Source organism: Aquila chrysaetos, chromosome 5, assembly GCF_900496995.4.
Source record: "Aquila chrysaetos chrysaetos chromosome 5, bAquChr1.4, whole genome shotgun sequence".
Lineage (NCBI taxonomy): Eukaryota > Metazoa > Chordata > Aves > Accipitriformes > Accipitridae > Aquila > Aquila chrysaetos.
The window spans coordinates 7166063-7186990 of record NC_044008.1 but is presented as its reverse complement, the minus strand read 5'-3'; the positions used below and the strand labels follow the sequence as shown (position 1 = coordinate 7186990).

General features: G+C 38.9%; 1 protein-coding gene across 1 annotated transcript in view; it reads right to left on the bottom strand.

Moving 5' to 3' along the window:
• The window catches only part of CDC123 (cell division cycle 123), a 35065-nt gene extending 14165 nt beyond the window's left edge, over positions 1-20900 (bottom strand). Inside the window, exons 1-8 of the mRNA XM_030016391.2 lie at positions 20693-20900; positions 19568-19639; positions 16818-16872; positions 15978-16010; positions 12360-12455; positions 11538-11644; positions 3710-3758; positions 1980-2055 (exon numbers count right to left, since the gene is read on the bottom strand). Coding sequence (XP_029872251.1) covers positions 1980-2055; positions 3710-3758; positions 11538-11644; positions 12360-12455; positions 15978-16010; positions 16818-16872; positions 19568-19639; positions 20693-20766 — 562 coding nt within the window. The 5' untranslated portion in view covers positions 20767-20900. The remainder of the gene's footprint in view (positions 1-1979; positions 2056-3709; positions 3759-11537; positions 11645-12359; positions 12456-15977; positions 16011-16817; positions 16873-19567; positions 19640-20692) is intronic.
• Positions 20901-20928: the final 28 nt, after the last annotated feature.

Sequence of the window (20928 nt, the reverse complement as noted above, 5' to 3'; positions counted from 1 at the left end):
GAAGTTCATATAAAGTTTATGACGTCAGTGGAACTTTCAATTATTAATACCACTGCAAAGCTTAACTCAGGTTTAAAAACAAAAACCAAGAGATGGTGGTGTCTCAGGGGATGCAGATGCGTAACTGCAAAATCATTCACTACACTGTGCAAGTATCACCCCTTAGTTTGACTGACAGGCTTATTAATTTTAAAAGCATGGGAACATGTGAAAAATCTTGGAACTGTCTTCAGAAATGCAGCTGGAGTGCTAAAAAAACCCCATACTGGTATATCTACAAGGTTTCAAAACCTAGTAATGACATGTACAGAGTGTTTAATTAGCCAGCGTACAAATGCTTTGAGGATTTGAAAGTAAGTATCACTATATATATTCTATAATAAATCTACATTCAGATGTTTTAGAGGTTATTAACAGTGATGCAGATCTCTGGCAGTTGTGGTGTTCCAGCAGCATGTAACAGGACAGGATTCAGCTCTTCCTCCTCCAAAAAGCTATGTGAGTAGCCATTAAGCAATACTGGCTTAATGGAGAATCTCTGCTATTAGCAGGATAAACTCTGTTACAGAGAACTGTAATAAACCCTGCAATCAGCATGAGTGGAGAGAGAATGAGAAGATGAGTGTAGAAGTACCAGAAGGAACAGCCAAATAAAAGGGCTGAGAACGGTATGTGTTGACAGCACCTAGATTAGCACATCCCAAAACATCTATGTGCAGCTCCATAGGACACCCAGATCAGGAAACAAAGAACAGGGAGCATGTTCCTAATGATTCACAGAGGTGGGACAGGATGGAGCAACAAATTGCTGACAGCTCCTAACAGGTACAAAAAGGCACATCCAAAACAAGCACAGTCACCATGCTGAGAAGAAGCCAGGAGAAACAATGAGGACTAGATAGCTAATATCCCTTCCATATCATCACAAGGAACCCTGGGCAGACCACTTGTATGCACGTGTCTTAGTGCTTGTGAATATGTAGGTATGAGACAGACAAAATGAGCAAACTTGGTTTTATTTGAAAGCAAAAAAATCACCTTCTGGGTTAGAGCTTTGCTACATCACTGCTGTAACATTTCCTTGTTAGAAGAGTTTAGGCAGAATGATTCAATCTTAAGGACAAATGTGCACCAGTCCTGTGCTACTTACATTTCTGTTCATCTTTAAAGATTCCATGGTAGACCACACCAAAACTGAATTCAAACTCCAGAATAGTATTTAGCCTGAAATTCAACCCCTCAATTCAAGCACCTGTATGTGCACTAGATGTCTAAGCTCCTGTTACAGTCAGCAGAGAATAGTCAATACATCCAGAGGGGTATAACTCAGCTAAATTTACCCTAGAGCTGCCAAAATACATGCTCTAGCACAATCTGCCTGTCCTCCAGCTGTCACAGGTCTCCCGATACACCCACCAGCTCTTTGCACACTGTGCATACCCTAGCTGTTCAGTGCCACTTGAGACATTTTACATTTAGGATTTTGAACCAGAGTAACAGATCGACAGGTTTTCTGACTTGGCTACACTGAATATAATATGAACTCAGACACCTCATACATCTGTGGACATGTTCTGACCTCCCCAACGTTCTGCATGTAATATCCACATGTGGTCACGTTTTATCAACATAATACCCAACTGTCTCTGTGTTCATTCTGCAAGCTGGCTACAATGAAATTTGCTCCTGAACGTAAGAGTCACTTACAAAACAGCGTTTGGGTGAAGTTTGAGTAAGCAATCAGAATTAAGAATATTCCCACTGTAATATTGAGCGTATGGTATCGTCAGGCTTTCAAATACAGTGGAAAGAGAAATGTGGCACACCACATTTTAAATTACAGAAAGAAGAAGAAAACATTAATTCCAGAAATGAGGTGTGATAAGAAAGAACTGTCTTCAGATTTAGCTCTGATTCAAGGAATCAGAGAAACTCCTGAGAACTTCACCTAATAATTTTATCTTTAAGAAAATCCTTACCTATAAGTTTGTTTTCCTTGACAAAGCATCTGAATTCTGCACCAGGGATTAGTTCACACCATTTGCGAAGAACAAGCTATAGAGGAAAAACAAATGACAAAGTATTGTTTCAGAAAGGTAAGAGGTGACTTTTTGTCAACAGGTATACCTTCTAGATCTACAGTTTTGCTGTAGTGATAAGATGACCTCTGAAATTATTCCTGATACAAGAAAATAAAAGAATCTTAACCCGCAGTTCACATAATCATCTTAGCAAATACTTGAAAGCAATTAGACTTAATATTAATTTCATAGAATCACAGAATGCTTTCAGCTGGAAGGCACCTTTAAAGACCATCTAGTCCAAACTAGTTTAGAGTAGAAATGTTCAGACTGGACATAAGAAGAAAAACTTTTTCACCATGAGGACTGTCAAGTATTGGAACAGCTCCCTCATAGAGGCTGCGCAGCCTCCATCCACTGAGGCTTTCAGACCAGATTTGGTAAAATGCCAAGCGACCCGATTTGCTCTCATCACTTACCCAGCTTTGACCATGAGAATGTACTAGAGACCTCCTGAGGCCCCTTCCCACCTTAATTACCTTATGCTCTTCCACTCTGCACGGCATTTGTAACTGTGAAATTATTTAGAAACAACTTCGAAGTTACATTAATTGATAAAGCATGGAAAACAAAAACCCTGCTGTACAACACAACAAATCCGTCAGGGAATTGGCAGAAAGTTGCTCCCTAGTCAAAAGAACTGATGAGCAGAATTAAATTTAACCAAATCAACCTCTATTCTGGTACATAACCAAGCAGAATTCTGTGACGCCTTTGAAGGCACAAACCAGTTAAAATAAGGACACAGGATAGAAATAGTAACCAAACTATTATAGTCAATAGGACAGACTGCCTGGTAATTAAAGCATATCTCTGGCACTTTCTCAAGTTTCTGCATTTCCTAAGCTGAAGTATTCAGATGGATCCATTATTTTGAAGGCCTCAATTACTGCTACTGGATACTAGAAACTCCCAACACCTATCAACTGCAGTAGAAAAACCTCAGTAATCAAAGATGACATTCTTAACTACAGTGTAAACATGAAATTCTTTGTTCCAACTTTTAGATGTCCTGTATCTTTAAAGCGCATTAGATAGTGCTTTAAAAAAAAGAGTTAATTTACTTTTTTAAAGCTCTTTAAGCCCACAGGATGACTAATGCTATATTTACATAAAAATTATTATTAGAGAAATGACTAGATGCTATCAGAAAAGCAATAACACCACACAAACAATTTAAAGCATTGTTAACATCTACATCACTAGCTTGACATTTTAATCTGGTAGCAAGCATACGAAACAAGATACGATAGACTACTTCAGTTCAGAATGTCCCCAGCCACTACTGCTAGCTTTTCTCTTAGTAATCTCGGTTGTGATAATTCACAAGCAGCATACTATCAAGACTATACAACTTTCAGCTATTGAACTTGCCCTTCCTGGCAAAACCTGACAGACATGAGAGGAAATTGCAAGGAAGCTTCAAAAGTCTGAACTTTAGCTCATCTGATCTGTAATTCAACAAACTCCTTATGAACTGTATTGCTTAACCAGACCTCCCCACACTGTCCAAGCAACACAATTAAAACAAACAAAACAAATTTTATGGGCACATACCCAAGCACAAATGGCACCCTGCCTGTGAGTGATTCATTTAAATTACCTAGAAATCACACAAAGAGTCCTACCTCATAGTCCAAGGAAGGATCAGGGGAATCATCAGTACAGTGAATAAATCTGGAAAAGTAAGGCACAGACATCAAAATCTGCTTTTACATATAAGATTTTAGCCATAGTGAGAAAAATAATCCCAAACTGTGAATCACAAAAACTACTGTTAAATTATCTCCAAGAAGTACAAACCAAGTAAATTCAATACATCAGTAACAAACCTCCTTTTGACAATTATCAGGGCAGGGGGAAACTGTTTTTATCTAGTTTAATTTGGAAGCACTTACATTTGGACAGGGACATGGCTAAAATATGAGTGTTTATTCATTGTTGAGTTTTTTCTGTTTGAATCAACAGTGCTGCTCCTTTCCTCTTTATTGTTATGTTGGCGTAACTGGATTCTCAAAGAGCCAGATAAACTTGAGCAATCTAATCTAGTTTCATTGCAGCATGTTTTCCCTAGTACTTTTAATGTTTAACTTCCTAAACCACACAACAGAGACACATCGTCATGCCTTACAGCAGTTCATTTCCATGAGCACGGGATGCAAACCAGCGCCACTCCTGACTCCACAGCATGGTATCTTTCTAAATTAAGAGCCTTAAGAAATACTCTTACAAATCTCTTGAGAGTAGGAATAAACAAAACTATTTCCATAACTGCAAGCAGATGTCAAGGTTTTTGTTCCTTGTGAGTAGCTGACTCTGTGTGTCACCTTTCAGGAACTATCAGGCATGGAGGCAGTTATACCCAAGCCAACTTCTATGCACCTTGTTGTCATTTTACAGCAAACCTTGCAATAAATCCTATAACTTTCAAAGGGAATTAGCAAAATAACATGCATTTTCCTTCCAAGTGTACTCCCTGACCTTATTGGCAACAAACTACGCTGATGTACAGAGCTGTGTAAAGGGTCACTACTGAGCAATAGTCTTAAATGGCAACATTTATACTATCTCCCTTTGGCACTGAACTTAGTTAAGCAATCCAAAAGTCTAACATCTCTAATATAAGCATTGCATTTGTAAGACATGGCTGCCCAGCCTTCGGTTTGAAGCAAAGAGCTATCGTAAGAGTTCATTCAATATGCTGCCAGTAGAAATAAATTTCACGCATTTTAGTTTAGACTTTAATATGCACTACACACAGAAAAGAAGGGTGATAGCAGGCATGCTTTCCGAAAGTACTGTAATCAAGCAGATCATATATATCTGTAAACCTATGCAAACAGATAACATCCTTCAACTACAGTTTATATTCACCGCAATTTAAGATCTGTCAAGGAAATAGAAACAAACTCATGAGAGCCTGCAGTTTTGCTAGAGTCAAGATTCCTCCCTTACTAGCATATATGCCTACCATGCTCAAGAAAATATCACACACACACAAAAGCAATCATAAACTATATATAAAAAGGCAGCTGAAGTCCAGCACACGGAGTTTTACAGTCACAGCACACTAGGACGTGTATTACCTCTCACAGACTTCCATATCTGAGATCATGGTACCTATAATCTGCTTCATTCCAGTAACAGGCAGCCTTTTCCAGCAGTCAAAAACCAGACTTATGAACAATCAAAATTATCCCCTGCTCAACCGTCAAATATTTTGGGTGAGAGCTATGTGCAGAAAGATACTTCCTCTTTCCTTATAAGTCAGAAAATTAAATCCTTGCGTGCCATCCCAAGGCGCACAGACTGCTCAGGTATTGCTGCCAAATCAAGCAAACAGTCAAAATGATGAATATAGACAAAAATACTGCAAAACACAGTAACGTTATTCTTCTTGAGTCTTAATGACACAGGACAGAGTACAAACGAGGAAAAAATGGGAGAACGCAGCAAAAGACAAAATAAACTCAGGTTTTTTGTCATTTCATTTTCCTTCTGAATAGTATCCTGAATTTTTGTCAAGAAAAGGACGTTACTATCATCCCTTTTTGGGGGGTAAATTTTGGGCAACCTGCGGTAGTTGCAATTTTGTATTTTTTACCAACTTATTGTAGCATTAATTGTTCAGACCCAGCTGAATTCATCCATTACATACTGCCTTTTGATCGTAAGAGGCAGGAAGCTAAGCGGGGTTTCTTTAACCCACATCCTATTCAGGTTTGTAGGTACTTGAAAGAAGGATCAGAAAGACTTCAGGGAACCCAAAATTGAGAGATATCTGGGCTCTCTTTTCTGAAGCCCTTGAAAATGTAATTTTGAATACTACTAAGGGTGAAGGAATTAAACTGTACTGCTTATAGGCCTTGTGCTGTGGTCAACAGCTTGTTTACAGATTTATACTTAGACATCAAGAACAGAAGGATCAAGGTCTCTTGATATGTAGCAGCTGTATGTTAATCTCCAAATGCATATACTTTGCAACAGGACACACTACATGAAGCCATTACGGGGTTCAGTTTTCGACACTGAGAAAAGCAATTTAAGAGGGTTTGTAAGACCTCCAGTACCTATGCTGCTAAGAGAGCCATGAACTCATTTGCAAATCACTGAGATTATTCTATGTATAACAAACTATTATGAATATAACGAGAATTGTAAAAGTTATTCTCTACCTGACAGTTCCCCTGCTATCATCTCAGTTTATTTTAAAACCTTAATTAAAAAAAAAAAAAAAAATCAAGGAGGAACTTCTAACAGTCTTTGAACTGCATCTTTATTTCTTGAATATTGAACCTTGCTGGAAATTTAAGGACTAAAAGAAATAGGAAATTCATGCACCGTTCAGAAGAGGATCTTGTACTACACACTGTAAATTGCTAGGAAAAATGGGATGTGAGTAAACCCTCAAGAAAAAAAAAAATCATCAAAGGCCTCATTTTCCACATCCTCTCATGTGGAACTGTCTACCTCGAAATAGGTTATACTGATGTCTAAACCAACAGCTACCGTTCTTGAAAAAAGGTATCCTGAGTGCCAAGTCACATTTTTATGAGCCAACACTGCCTCCTATGCTCTGTTAGGAGAACACAGGCTGTGACTCCTCGACATCTCAGAAAAACTTTGTAATTTCTTTACAATTTGTAATTCGATATTTAGAAGCATTAAGTCTGGTATCAAAAACATAGTCAGAATGCTAGCTTAAAAACAAAAAGGACTGAAACATCTGCAAGCTTTTAATGTTAAACAATGTGCTTAGAAGCCTGATGGGCTAAACCTCACCCCAGAGCAGACTTTCTCACTTGTTCTCAGAAACAGGCACTGACATTCTAACCAAGCCCTCGTAGAAACACCTAAATTAAAAAAAATTGCATCTCCCTTCATGTTCCTTTGTATCTTGCACATTAATACATTTGGAAACTTTTCCTTGGCCCAGTGGGAGTTGTTTCATTTGCTCTGTTAACCTAGTAGATGTTTCTTACCTACTAAATGTGGCATAGATGGTCCCTTCACCCTGTTTCCTGGGCTTAGGCAGGGTTGAGTAGCTACTTTTACACTCTTTACTTCACCTGCCTAACCAGCTTCTTGAAAAGTTTTCAGGAATGAACTTCTAGAAGTAATGGGTCCATAGCACCAGCTGGTCTAGTAAAATACTGAGAGTCAATTTACAACACCTAAGTGCACATCAGAAAACAGCCATTCTTGCATGTGACTCATACTCCCCCTCTGTAAGTCGTCAAAGGGCAATCCCTGCAAACGATGTTCTCTGCATCAGGTTGCTTTTTCAACAAGGTTGAACTTACAGGGCTTTTTATTTCACCTCTATGGTTGTGATTATTAAACAACTGGAAAAATAAGAACACTTTAGCATTCAAAATCTCAGTAGTAGTGCCTGCAGATCTAAAACATCCAGTATTGCCCTGTAGAACAGGAACAACCTCCGAAGTTTGACAAAATTTCCAAGGTTTATTAACAAGCATGATATAACAAGCAGCTTATCTTATAATTGAAAGGGCATCAGCATATAATTAGAACTATTGCTAATATTTATACCAGTCTCAAGGTGGGCAATCATGTCTTAACAAAATGTAGTCCTCACATTCTAACAATAAGGAAGAAAACTGTGTTCTAAACCAATACACTCAACAGGGCTTTAAAAGGATTTTTGTTCAAAAGAGGAGTTTTAATCACTTAATAGAAATCCTAATTACAACCGGAATTTTTTTTTTATCACATATCCACTACACTAAGTTTTTGAAAGTCTACATTAAAACCTGAAAAGTTAAGGATCACACCACCCACAATTTTTTTGTGAACTCAGCTAAGTAAAATGCAATGCTTACTTTGAAGCAGAAACATCGACTACATTAATGAGTGAACTGCTGTGAAGTCTTTGTTAATTTATACAAAATTAACGAGGAAGAAAGTTAACTCATTATTCTGAACTTTTCAACCAAACAAAGTGTCAAGATCATGAGAGAATCCAAACACTTAAAATAGTCAAAGGTTATCTAGTCACGCTCAGTATATTTGCGTTAAGGCCATATTTTTTAATGGTTTGTACTGAAGTATTGCATAGCTGAAGTCTTCTTGGAACTTGCAACGGTTTGAGAATTACAGCAAGGGCAGTTCCCTGACTTGAACAATGTATGGATCGATACCAGATAAGCAGATAGGAAATGGGAGAGGAAGGAAGAGGCAAAGAAAGTGGTTTGCCTTAAGTCTGACATCACTGGCAAAGCTGGATTAAGAAACAGATCTTCAAATTGCCATTGCAAAGTCTCTTCCATATTATGACCCATGAAGTGGATTTTTAAATTCATATAGTTGAACAGAAAACAAAACAACAAATAAAAAAGGGTATACAACATTTCAGCTGTTATTTATGCTGGGCAAGAAACTTCTAGACCATACTGAGTATTAATGAAAGAAGTAGAAATACAGTGCATTTACCCCTTCTCCAACTAGCCCTTCCAAGGGATTTGGATGTATTATGTAACCAATTTTCATTTGTTCAGCACTTTGGGTTCTTATGCGAGCTACATTTTTAGTTTCTGCTTGCTAAGGACTAGGGAACTGGCAGCTAATCAATAGCATAATTAAGGAAGACCACCATTCTGATTCAGCAATACTCATTTCACTGTTTGGATGGGGACATTTTGTACAAATAACTTAGCAGTTCAGAAATACCATGCACAGACTGGACAATAATATGTGCTTTAATCAAGTACAACATATTCATAAAATATAAGATACATGGAGACCAAAGTGATTTTACACATTACACACGTTCCCCTAGTCATAAGTACAACTTCCGTGCAAATTCATGGAAATCAGAAGGCTGCACTGCCCATGTTAACTCTACCTTACCAAAACAACAAAGCCTGTTCTGACAAAAAAATCCAACCCCATAACCCAAATTTATACCGACATTAGATTAGACTTTATAGGAAGGGAAATAAACACAACACTTCTCAAATTAAACTTAACCTTTAGATTAGCTGGTGATCCCACAATCAATTCATAAGGTTTGCTTATTTACCACCCACTAGCTGAACTGTGCTATCTTGCAGCGCATGTGGTCTTACCACACTGGAAAAGGAGTTTAAATAGATTGGACTACTGCAATTTGAGGTGTTGTCTTTCAGCTAGAGATTATTCTCCCACAGCAGGGTCAGTGGAAGAGAGTGTGCCTGCTACAGGCTGCTCAGCCACTAACATTCTTAGTCTGGTGTGAACTTAAGGTGAAATTATTGATGGTTCAGGTTAACACCCATGCTGTGAAATCTCACAAGATAGGAGCTAGAATGCATTCATTACCTCTACTACCTCTAAGTTAGCACTGCCTGCAGAAAGCAAGGTGAATAGCCGAGGCACTAACTTTACCTGATGCGAGACAAAACCTGACAGAAAATGCACTCATTTCAGTCTCAGTGAAGGTGGTCAAACCAACTCATTCTACCATACAAATGGCACAAACTAAGAGCGCAAACATACACACAGAGTTGCCACATCTTCTAAATCAAGTGGTGCTTGCTAAACACTTGATTGTGTCCCAAACTCATTAGAAAGTGGTTAACCAACAGGAATTCTCCAAGGAGCTCAGGGTACTTTTTGCTGAACTCTTTATACATGGGGATAGTAGAATACAAAACCCGTATTATTTAATATTCACAAAGGGGTGATACAAAGTGTACTGTTCTTTTCAGACCCACAAGACTCAGTCCTCAAAGCAGTTACAACAAAGGACACATTAAATTTTAGTGCTCAACCCTCTGAGCAAACCATCCTCAAGACACCTGGCCAAGTCACCTAGCCTCCCATTAGGGGGAACCATGAAAAAAAGCTCCTTGGTAAGGCACCAAAGTCTTCTGAGAATCACTATTCATGCACCTCTGAAATGTAAAATACAGATTTCTCATCTCTCCCATCCCTTTCATTCTCTATGATCCCAGAATCATGATTTCTCAATGCTTATAATTGTTTCCCTAGTCCAACATACTTTTCAAACTGCCTTCTCGCTCCAACGGCTTCTCCCCTCAGTCTCTTCCTCTGCACCTCATAATGTTGTAGGTTAGACATAATGTAAAACCTAGCATTAGAATTGGACTGACAGTGTTGCTAGCACTCCATAGATGCAGAGATAAGGATGAGGATGTTGCTACCTATCATTTTTTTAATGTACCAACAAACTGGGGGAAAAGAGTGTTATTAGAGTTGCAGGAATAAAAAAAGAAGGCAGTTGCACAGCATTATTGCAACTGGTTTCACATTTTAGACAAAACAATTCTTACCGGGTCATAAGCTACTTAACACAGGACTATTATGCCTGGTAACTCTCTATAAAGCACCTAGAACAAGGGCTCTGCATTTGACTGAGTCTCCTAAGTATTGCAGTAATATAAATAAGCATTGAATAATTACTGGAAAACAGTCTCTTGGATACCAAGCTGTGGATTGCCCTTTTACTTTGAAATTCTGCTTTTCTGAAAAAAATACCAGTAATAGTAACAAGAACATTAAATTCCAGTAATTTTATTTTCTTTCACAAAAAGGCTGTATTTTAGATATGAGTGACATGACTCAGATGCAGGTACTACATGAGGAAACTGTTCCTATACAATTAAGTACTCTCTTCATATGAGCAGATAAAATAAACCCCAAGCACAGCATATTTGTAATTTTATCTGTAACTATTATCCCTAATCACAGTTCCTGGAGTGCATTTGTTCCAGAGCTACAAGAACTTGGATTCAGAAGGAGCTCTAGGAATATGTTAGCAGGAGTCTCAGGCATCTTCCAGGCAGCCACACAAACTTCAACAGCTTTAAAATTTGAAAGGGACATAAAGTCACGCTGTATTACCATTAGCAGTGCCAACAACAAGGTAGGTAGCAACAAGTAAATGCCAAGAGGGTTGGGAAGGCAAAAAACCCCAAGATTATAACAGCACTTGCTCTGGAAAGCAACTCAATAAAAATGGTCCATGGTGTCATTTTGCATGTTCTACTTTAATATGTCTTCCTGTTTTGCTTTTCACTCATTTGCATATTAAAATCAAGAGAATTAATATAAGAATAAAATGGAGGCTGCTCCTCTCTTGTTCACTAAGGCTAGGTAAACAATTCTCGTTTACTAGGAAAGACTCACAGTAAGTAACAATGAAGATAATTTGCCTCACAGTTCTCTGCACTAAATTGTACCTGGCTTTTATTTTGCACAGCGGAGGGAGACAAACAAGGAGCAGGGGAGGGATGAGGGGAGCTTCAAAGAACAACTAACTTATTACTGTACCTGAACAACTTTTAAACATCAATATGTATTTTTGTATCAGATATTTATCATTACTGTACAGTAAGAGTAAGATTTTTCAAAAGAACTGAAAAGTTACCCTCAGAGGGTTGGGGGTTTTTTTGACTGGCTAGAAATAAGATTGTCTGCTAGAAATCTACTTACGGCTGAGTGAGGTCACGAGTAATGAAGTCTGAACTCTTAAAGAGGAGGAAGATGTCACTAAGAACTTTACATTTCAGAGAGCTGTTCATTGCTATCCAGTAGGCATCCTAAACAAAAAAGATTATCATCCAAAAATGATGCACCTTTACTAGCAGGAAGGAATGCAAGCTGCAGATCTATCTAAATATTATACATCATTTGAAATACAGACAGAAAATTATTTTTTTATTTTGAGGAAAACTTCATGAGCTGTTACAAGAGACACAAGAGTTATTGCTTATCTTATGAATACTCTGTTGAAAACAGAGCAAATCCATTTAAAAAATTAAATTTTTGCCTTGCTGCTTCCAGACACTTTTCTTGGAATGCTTGATTGAACACAAGTTTCCCTTGAGAATATGATACAAAAACATATCGGTGTACCCATCCTTAAGGTATAGTTAGAGTACCTAAAAATAACTAGAGGGAAGTTTATTGCTTTTTTAAAAAATGTGGGTTTTTTAATCTTTATCTCAGGCAAAGTTTTCAACTAGTATCGTAAATGAGAAGAGTCTAACCATCATACTGTTATCTGTGACAAGGATACAGGGTTTTATGTAAGACAGTGATGTCTTGCATCAGCCTCACCAAACAGTGCATCACCTAGCTCTAATCCACCAGAACAATTTGCTGTATCATACTTCACTGATATCTTGTCTATCACTTCTTCCTTCGTCGGAACCCCTAGTCTCTTCTACTTTCCAATACATCAAGATAAAACAAAACAAATAAAAAATTCCTGATTATAACATCTGTTACAAGTTTGGGAGTCAGCATCCTTACCCTTGGAGCACTCCAGTTAAGTTTAGGAAAAACACTACCACCCAAGGAAGTTATTGCTTCTTGAACTTTAGCTGTGAACTCAGGAAATTCTGGTGCCTGAACAAAGAACAACAACAACAAAAAATATCAGTTTCAATACATTCAATAGTGAACTGTAGCGATCTTCTAAATACCATCAGAAATACATATTGTAGAAGGAATAAACGTGTCCAAAATCGGGAACCAAGAACCCCACAAAAATAATGTATTTGTAGAAATAAATCACTTAAGAGTCAACTCTGACATTCTTTCAATCAGAGAAAATTGAAAATATGTCTCCAGCTCTCACTCTCATTGCTAGCAAGATTCCATGAACTTCAGGGAAAAACCCAAAACTTCATAACATTCACCATGAAAGCTGCAACAGCTGGCAAACATGGAAGTCAAATAAACAGACCTTAAATACATACCTGTTGTTTTATACCTGATGGTAGATTATTGTATACAAGTAAGACCCAAGAAGATTTAAAAACAAACAAATTTTCAAAAATAGTTTGTTTAGAATTAAGCATCTAAAAAAATCTAAAGTACAAATGTTGGAGCATTCTGTCAAAATATTAAAAGGTAGAAAGAGATCAGTTCTGTTTTGTAATAGTTCTCTAGTTGCATTTAGGAGCACAGTAAGAGAGCAAAAGTAAATAAATCAATTCATAGCCAATTTGAGTGACAGCTCCTCATTTAAGCTTTAGTTTTACAAAATGTTGTAATACTTTAACTAATTAGCTCTTAAACTAGGTCTTAAAGTAGCTCCTTAACAATATATTGTATCAAAACAGAGGACACACTGCAAAGGTATGGGTTGGACTAGAAAAATTTTACTAGAAAAATGTAAAGAACATTGTCAATATTGTAAACATAAGACGGGAAAAAAAACAACTCCTCAGGATGCTATAAACTCCATTCTGAATGTGGTGCAATAGAGAAAACTAGATTGCTGACCTTTAAAGTAACATGAAAGGATTTCAGGCATATGTCAAAGATTTTTCATGTAATAGGATTTATAGCAAACAGTATATAAGAACACTACTTCTGCCTGAGTGTTTTTAAACTCAACTCAAAGATAACTTCTAGGCTAAAGCTAATTGATGCTTCTAAAACAACAAAGCCCTCACAGCCACACGAGTGATCAAAAAAAGTTCATACATTTTGGCATCTCCCTTCTGAAGCCCCCCAAATGCAAACACTTGAAAAAAAAAAAATCCTCTCACATTTTAGCGCAGTGACCTAGACTGAACTTCAAACATTCTGAATCTTTCCTTAGTACGTTACCTAGTCTCCATGGGAAACTACACTTGAAAAACTGAAAAAGCACTTCTCTTACTTTATTTTTAGAGCTTCAGTCAATTCCAGAAATTGTTCCTGCAAGAGGTAAAACTCTTCATCCACTGCATTCTGATCCAATCTCCTCTTGTTTTGACAGAAGTCAGGAGTCATACTATATATGTAATACCAGCACATACTAAGCCTCCCTGGGGAAATGTTACTACCATCATGTCATTTGATTAATACAAGTGAAGAAATATACACAAGAGGATAGCTCTAAGGCTGCACAAACAAGCTAGATTCTAACATTTCCTAAAATTTGAATGCCTGACTTTGCGACTATCAATATTAATGCACGTTTTTTTAAACACAGAATTTTCTACAATCCTGTATTCTAATTCTTCTTCAGAATACAGAAGGGGCAAGGGAAGCAAGTTCTACTTGATGACTCAGGCAGGTCATCAAATCAGAATAGCCACAACCACAGCCCACCTTACTGCACCCTGAGCCAAGAAACCAACAGAGAATTATAACCTGGGATTTATCATTAGTAAGATATGAACGCCCTAGGCTGACAGCAAATGCAGAACAGGAGCCTCCAGCCTGTCCCACTATTCTTTACACATTATGTTCCCCAGTGTCTCCCTGTTCAGCTTCCACATCACTACTTGATCCATTCTCATCTCTTGCAGTTAACTTCAGATGCAGCTCCCCACCCTTCTGCATTATACACAGACTGTTTCTTCACTCTCTTCATCACTGTCAAACTGGTAACAGGCAACACTTAAAAACATAAAAGACTATTTCCATTCACTCACTGGCCTCAGAGCAGTCCCTAGTTTTCAGGTAGAGAAAGAGTATTTCCCATGGATGGAGTCTTTGACCAAATGTAAGTGTATTTTTGTAGGAACTAGCCACTGGCACAAACCGTGTTCATTATTAACCATTTTCAAAGTTCCAGGTTTGGTGAAAGACAAAGCCCTGCCAGTCTCTGAACAAAAGCCACCTTGGAGGCCAAACCACCCCTCTTCTTCTTCTACCCCTGCTTTTATTGCTGAGCATGATGTGATATGGTACAGAGTCTCTCTCAAGACAATTTGGGTCAGCTGTCCTGGCTCTGTCCCCTCTCCTTCCCTTGCCTTCCCCTAGCCTAGTCACTGGGGAGGGGCGTGGGGCAGACCCGGAAAAGAGAAAGCCTTGACAATGTGCAAGCACTGTTCAGCAACAGCTGAAGGTTAACTCCATCCCAGCCAGCCCCAGTAAAACATCAGCTGTAAAGCTGCAATCTGTACACAGTACACAATGCTTACCTAGCTAAACTGAAATCACTTGGCCTATACCCTTCTTATGGGCATCATACCTGTTGATTATATATTTCCTTATTGTGTTGTACACTATAATGAAACCTGATTCAAAAGTCTGGTATTATTTCTTTAGCAACATTAACATGAGCTTTGCAAAAGGTAAGATGGATACCCAAATGCTTCTTCTGAATAATTTACAGGCTAAGGCATCTACTTTATCAAAGCTTAGATATTTGAACTGAAGCTACTGGTGTGTGCAGATCTGGCACGTATTAGTTTTAAAATCTAGACTATAAATACTGTGCAGGCATACGCACAACTCAAAGCAGGGCTGTGTTTATATTGCACCTAATCCAATGTGAGCAATTCAACACTATGTTGAACATTAGGTAGCTAATAGGACTGAAGTAATAGTATCAATGACAGATAAGTGACACAAGTATATTAACTGTGACAATGATAGGGCAACGGCAAGTTTCAAAAAAGATGTAAAAGATCAAGGAAGCCTGGTTCATATCCATCACGATCCTGATTCTGAGCCAGGCACAATGCAAGGAGAGCATAAAGACAGGGGGGGGAAAAAAAAAAAGATGATAGAAATAAATGTACTTAGGAGGAAATAATGGCACAGGTTTAAGAGAAGAGCTGTGAAAATTGAGCTGCAGGGGCTTCGCTGCTTCTGCATCCAGTCTGATTAAGTAATTGGGAGACATTCAGAGTGGTGAAAATGAAAGACAGCTATATTTAGAGGCATACTTCAGTTCATTTCCTATAGTCTAACAAGTGTGTGATTGTTAGGGATGAAGAAAAACATTTTATTTTTAGTTAAATAAAATTAAGCCAGCAAAACTTTCTTAAAGTTACAGACATCTACACTGCTACTCATCTAGAATGGTCTGAAAAACATTAAATACAGCAACAGATATCTCTAAGTGGCAACAAGTTTATATGACAAGGTTGCAGAAAGGATACTGCTGACAAACCCACACGTTAGGCTTTTACAGGACCTTACCTTAAGCGTTGTAGTATTCTCATCATCTGACCACTGTTAAAAATAAGAACAAATCAAAGGTCACTGGTTTCCTGAGACATCTTTATAATTTATGAGAACACCAGAGTTCACATGGCTTCCTACAACATGTAGATCAAATCATTGCCCTGGAGCTCCTGTAGCATAACATCACCATCTTCCCAATTACTACGACTGTAAATTAAGACAGGAAAAATACTGTATATTCAGCAGAAGTACTGTTCGAAAGTATGGATAAAAGATGATACCTATATTTTAATTGTGATTTATATCACAAACTTGGACATTTCAGAACTCATAGTCTTCCCTATCCAAAGCTTGTCTCCAGCACTTCTGTCCTTAGACCCATGATCCATTAGTTTCACTTATATTTCTTTTTCATCTCCTTTTTGTACCTTCTGTCACCTTGTACTTACAACATTTTTCAGCATTTTTCTTCTAGAATACCATTCTGAGCTATTATAGCCTCAGAAAGTTTCATTGTTTCTTGAAATAACTCCTCCAAATGCACTCCCCCTAATTCTTCAGGGCATGAAACAGCATTAAGTTCAATTCCAACATCCTTCAACATTCCCTACTCGTTATTACAAATGCAATTATCAATAAATAAAGAAATTAAAAAGTCTTCAGTGAAAGAGCATAGAAACGTTTTAAACCTTCCCTGACATCACAGTATAAATAATGATGTTTTTAAGTTTTTCAAGGCAACTACAACATGATTATTATTTTTGTGAAGTACTCTCCTCACCTATAAATTATGCAGAAAAGATTATACCTTTTAATTCTCAAGAGACTTGACATTAAGTTGCATTTTATACTGACCTGTATTTCTTCTGCATCGTCACTCCCCTCCTGAGCATGACTTGGTGGATCTTCTCTAAAACAAAAAATTAGCAGGAAAAAAAAAATCCCTAAGCACTGGAGTTTGACTTGACCATATACATTACATTTCCATAGCATCTACCAGCTGTTGATCTCAAAATGTTTTTGTAAGATTAAGCCTCAAAACCCCTGGCAGAGTAAAATCAGAGCAAGCCAGTACAGAAACTGAAGACCTGGCATTAGACTTGGGCCCTACCCAAAACACTTAGCTTCTTTCAAATTAGCATATCACTTTCTGCTCTGAAAACACCATAATCAAAGCTTTTCAATACCCTATTAATCATTCTTTTCGAACTTTACTGTACTCTGACAGAAGCACAAATTGAACAAACTTTTTTTTTTTTTAAAAAACTAGTTCAATTTAAATTATGCTTTGCCTCCATACTCCTTTTCCAAATAAAAATTTATAAAACTTGAGTTTCAGATGTTGACCTGTGAATTGCTGGTTCTGAAAAGAGAGTGTCCTCACACTCCACACACAGAAAAGAAGATCCTGCAGAAAGTGGATACATAGTCATCAGCTTCTTCCTGAAAAGTTCCTTTTTCTACACAAGTGAGATCTGCAGTTGTAAACACCAGCATATCGGGGAGAAAGCACTTGACTGCAAATATTCCCTTTAAGTTTTAGGTGACTTTTGAAGTTCTTTAGCCAATATAACTGAGTGTGAAGACCTTAAAGGAAAAGACCAAGCTCTTGAAGACAACTTATTCACAGCAAGTCAGTGTAGCAAACAGTAAGTTCAAACGTACGGCCCTGCCAAAAGTCAACTCTTCAACAAGCTAAGTCGCTGCAGTCCATTCCATAGGGATTAAACTATCAGTTTAGTTTTTGAGATCTAGAGATCCAATACCAGTTTACTGAAGATAAAAAGGGATCTTGGCCTTGACAGCAAGAAGACCACATTCACTTCTAGCTAAGAAAGTTCAATTTAGAGAAAAACTCATTTCTAAAAGGAATTTTAAATTGGAAACGTGTTAAAAATATAAGTAAATTATACAGTTGTCCATTATTCCATTGAAGACGTCCTGGTTTCGGCTGGGATAGAATTAATTTTCTTTCTAGTAGCTGGTATAGTGTTATATCATGGATTCAGTATGAGAAGAATGTTGATAACACACTAATGTTTTCAGTTGTTGCTAAGTAGTGTTTAGACTAGGTCAAGGACTTTTCAGCTTCTCATGCCCAGCCAGCAAGAAGGCTGGAGGGGCACAAGAAGTTGGGAGGGGACACAGCCAGGAAAGCTGACCCAAACTGGCCAAAGGGATATTCCATACCATGTGAGGTCATGCCCAGTATATAAACTGGGGGGAGTCGGCCGGGGCGGTATCGCTGCTCGGGAACTGACTGGGCATCGGTCGGCAACTGATAAGCAATTGCATTGTGCATCACTTGTTTTGTATATTCCAGTCCTTTTATTATTATTGTCATTTTATTATTATAATTATTATTTTCTTCCTTTCTGTCCTATTAAACTGTTCTCATCTCAACCCACAAGGTTTACTTTTTTTTTCTTTCCCGATTCTCTCCCCCATTCCACAGGGTAAGGGGGAAGTGAGTGAGCGGCTGCATTGTGCTTAGTTGCTGCTGGGGTTAAACCACAACAAGACAGCAGAAATTGTTTGTATAACATACCTGTAAAGTCACACCCTGAGTTTCAGCTCTTCTGAAGTCTTATTAAAAAATAAATGGCTGCTGCTAAATAAGCTGCACAATTCTGCAGAAGCAGGTGACAGTATTAATTCTTATCCAAAATGGTTTTAAAAACAATTCTAATTTTCTGGATACCTTTTATTAAAAAAGGGAATTTTAAAATTGAAAAAGACCTTTCATCTTTACAAGGTGTTTAAACAACAGCTTCAATTTTACATAAATTGGTTCCTGAGAAATTAGACATAGTTCCCTTATACTCACAGCCTAATTGGTTGCTCTGTGAGAGGCAAACTACCAGTTAGGAAATGATGAAGTGCGGACTGATTTCTGAGTCTGGCCATTAACAAGATGTATGCTTGCAATAATCATTTTACAAGGAAGCCATACAGTGAGATTCTAAGCAGAAAACAAAGAACAAGCCCTAGGTTCTTACCAACTGTTTCTCATATCTATCCACCTCATTCTCCTACATCCAAAATCCTGGCACAGGTATACATACAGGACATTCAGCCTCGTCATATGCATGGATTATATGTATGCAAAGGATTATACAAACTCAATAACTACCAAGATTTTCTATATCGCTTATCTTATTGAGAATTAAACTCAGGTAATGCCACTTCACCCCTGGATAAGGCAGCAGGCATGTGAATGGCATGGGACAGACCAAGCCTCTGAACTGGAGCTAACCGTACCAAAGCAACCAAACACAAACCAGCAGGCTGTGCAACCGAGAGACTGGTAGACTCCGCAAGGAGAGGTGGGAAAAAAAAAAAAGAAGGAACTGCCCCTACTTGGCCTAGAAGTATTAAAGTGTATTAAATGGATTTTAGGATCTGCATCAGGCACCAGCAATCCAAGTTTTACTAACAGCAACAGTCAGCCCATTCACATGCTCATACAGTATGAGGTTTACTGCAGCCAGATTAGTCAAATTTTAAAAACTCACTACGCAAAACATAGTATGTGTATACAAAATAGCACCGTGAATATAAAATAGTATTAATACTTGGAGGGTGGGGGGGGAAACACTCTTTACCTTCCGGAAACGACAAGCGTTCCATCATCCAACAAATATTCTTTCACATTCTCTGGTAGGGGAAGTATAACACTGGAAGAAACATGATAATTTCTTTTATTATTTAATGTTATATTACTTGTTAAAAAAAGTAACAAGAGTTGAATAAAAAGAATTTGTTTTTTAATAGAACATAGCTCAATAACAGTATGTTTTATTCTCTGACACTATTAAAAAAACCCATTTCTCTTTCTCCCATCTCGTCCCTTCCCAAAAAGCAGTACCCATTTTCCCTCCAGAGAAGTAGAAGAGAAAGAGGCAAAAATTGTAGATGAAATGCACAACAATGCCCCACTCCTTCAAAGCTTTAAGAAATTCAAAGAAAGAGTGTGTGCGGCTAGTGAGGAGACAACGTGTTGTTCAAACTAAAGGTTTCCCTTCTGAGGTCCAAACCAAAATTTGCCTATACCACCCGAACGTTCCAAAAATGCAGGACTATCGCTAAACTTGCCAAAAGTAGGCATGTGCTAAACACTAAAAATTATAAAAGACTGAATGCTTTGATTACTAAAAGCCTGATGTCAGCGCTTTTTAATCCAACAGGTCACCTATCTTGAGCTTGACTTTCCAGAGTTACTGGTAGCTCTCGTAACCATCTTGTGACCTGCCACAGCACCTTAGAAACTGCAGAATTTGCTACAGCTTCCAGAAACACACAGAAACACGAACTCAGCCACTCGGCCTGGGCGCGTTCAGCCTGTTTCTTCGAGCAGCCAAGCGGGAACAGCAGCGATGTGGCTATATCAGCTGGTGCTCAGCGCAGAGTCCCACCAGGCGAGCAGGGAGCAGAGGGATGCCTGGCCTGGCCCCAGGGCCGCCCAAAACACCCCCTCCTCAGGGCGTAGGGACCAGGCCCCAGCTCGATCAAGCCTTCCCCACCCTCCATCCCACCCCCGCCCCACGCAGGTCCCCTGTATCTCACCCAACCCTGCCCCAACACAAGCCCGCTTACCAACCCAGCCCGGCCCCACAGGCCTCCCCACCTTCGCCGCCACAGAGCTCCCCTACTCCCCTCACACCCGCTTCTCCCGGCCCCTCGCCCGGCCTAGGCCGACACCCGGCCCGGCCCCACACCGCTCCCCTCACCTGCGGATGGTGACGGCCCGGAAGAGCGGGTACCACACAGAGAACTGACAGTGCACCACTTGCTCCTTCTTCATCCTCTCCCTCGAAACCAACCGGGCCCGGCCCGGTGCCGGCTCGGCCCGTTTTCGCCCCGCCGTTCCCGGAAGCTCCCGCTCCTGCCGGAACCTCCCCCGCAGCTCTCGGCACCACCCGGCCCGCCATCGGCGGCGCACAACGGCGCGGGGACACCCGGCCCC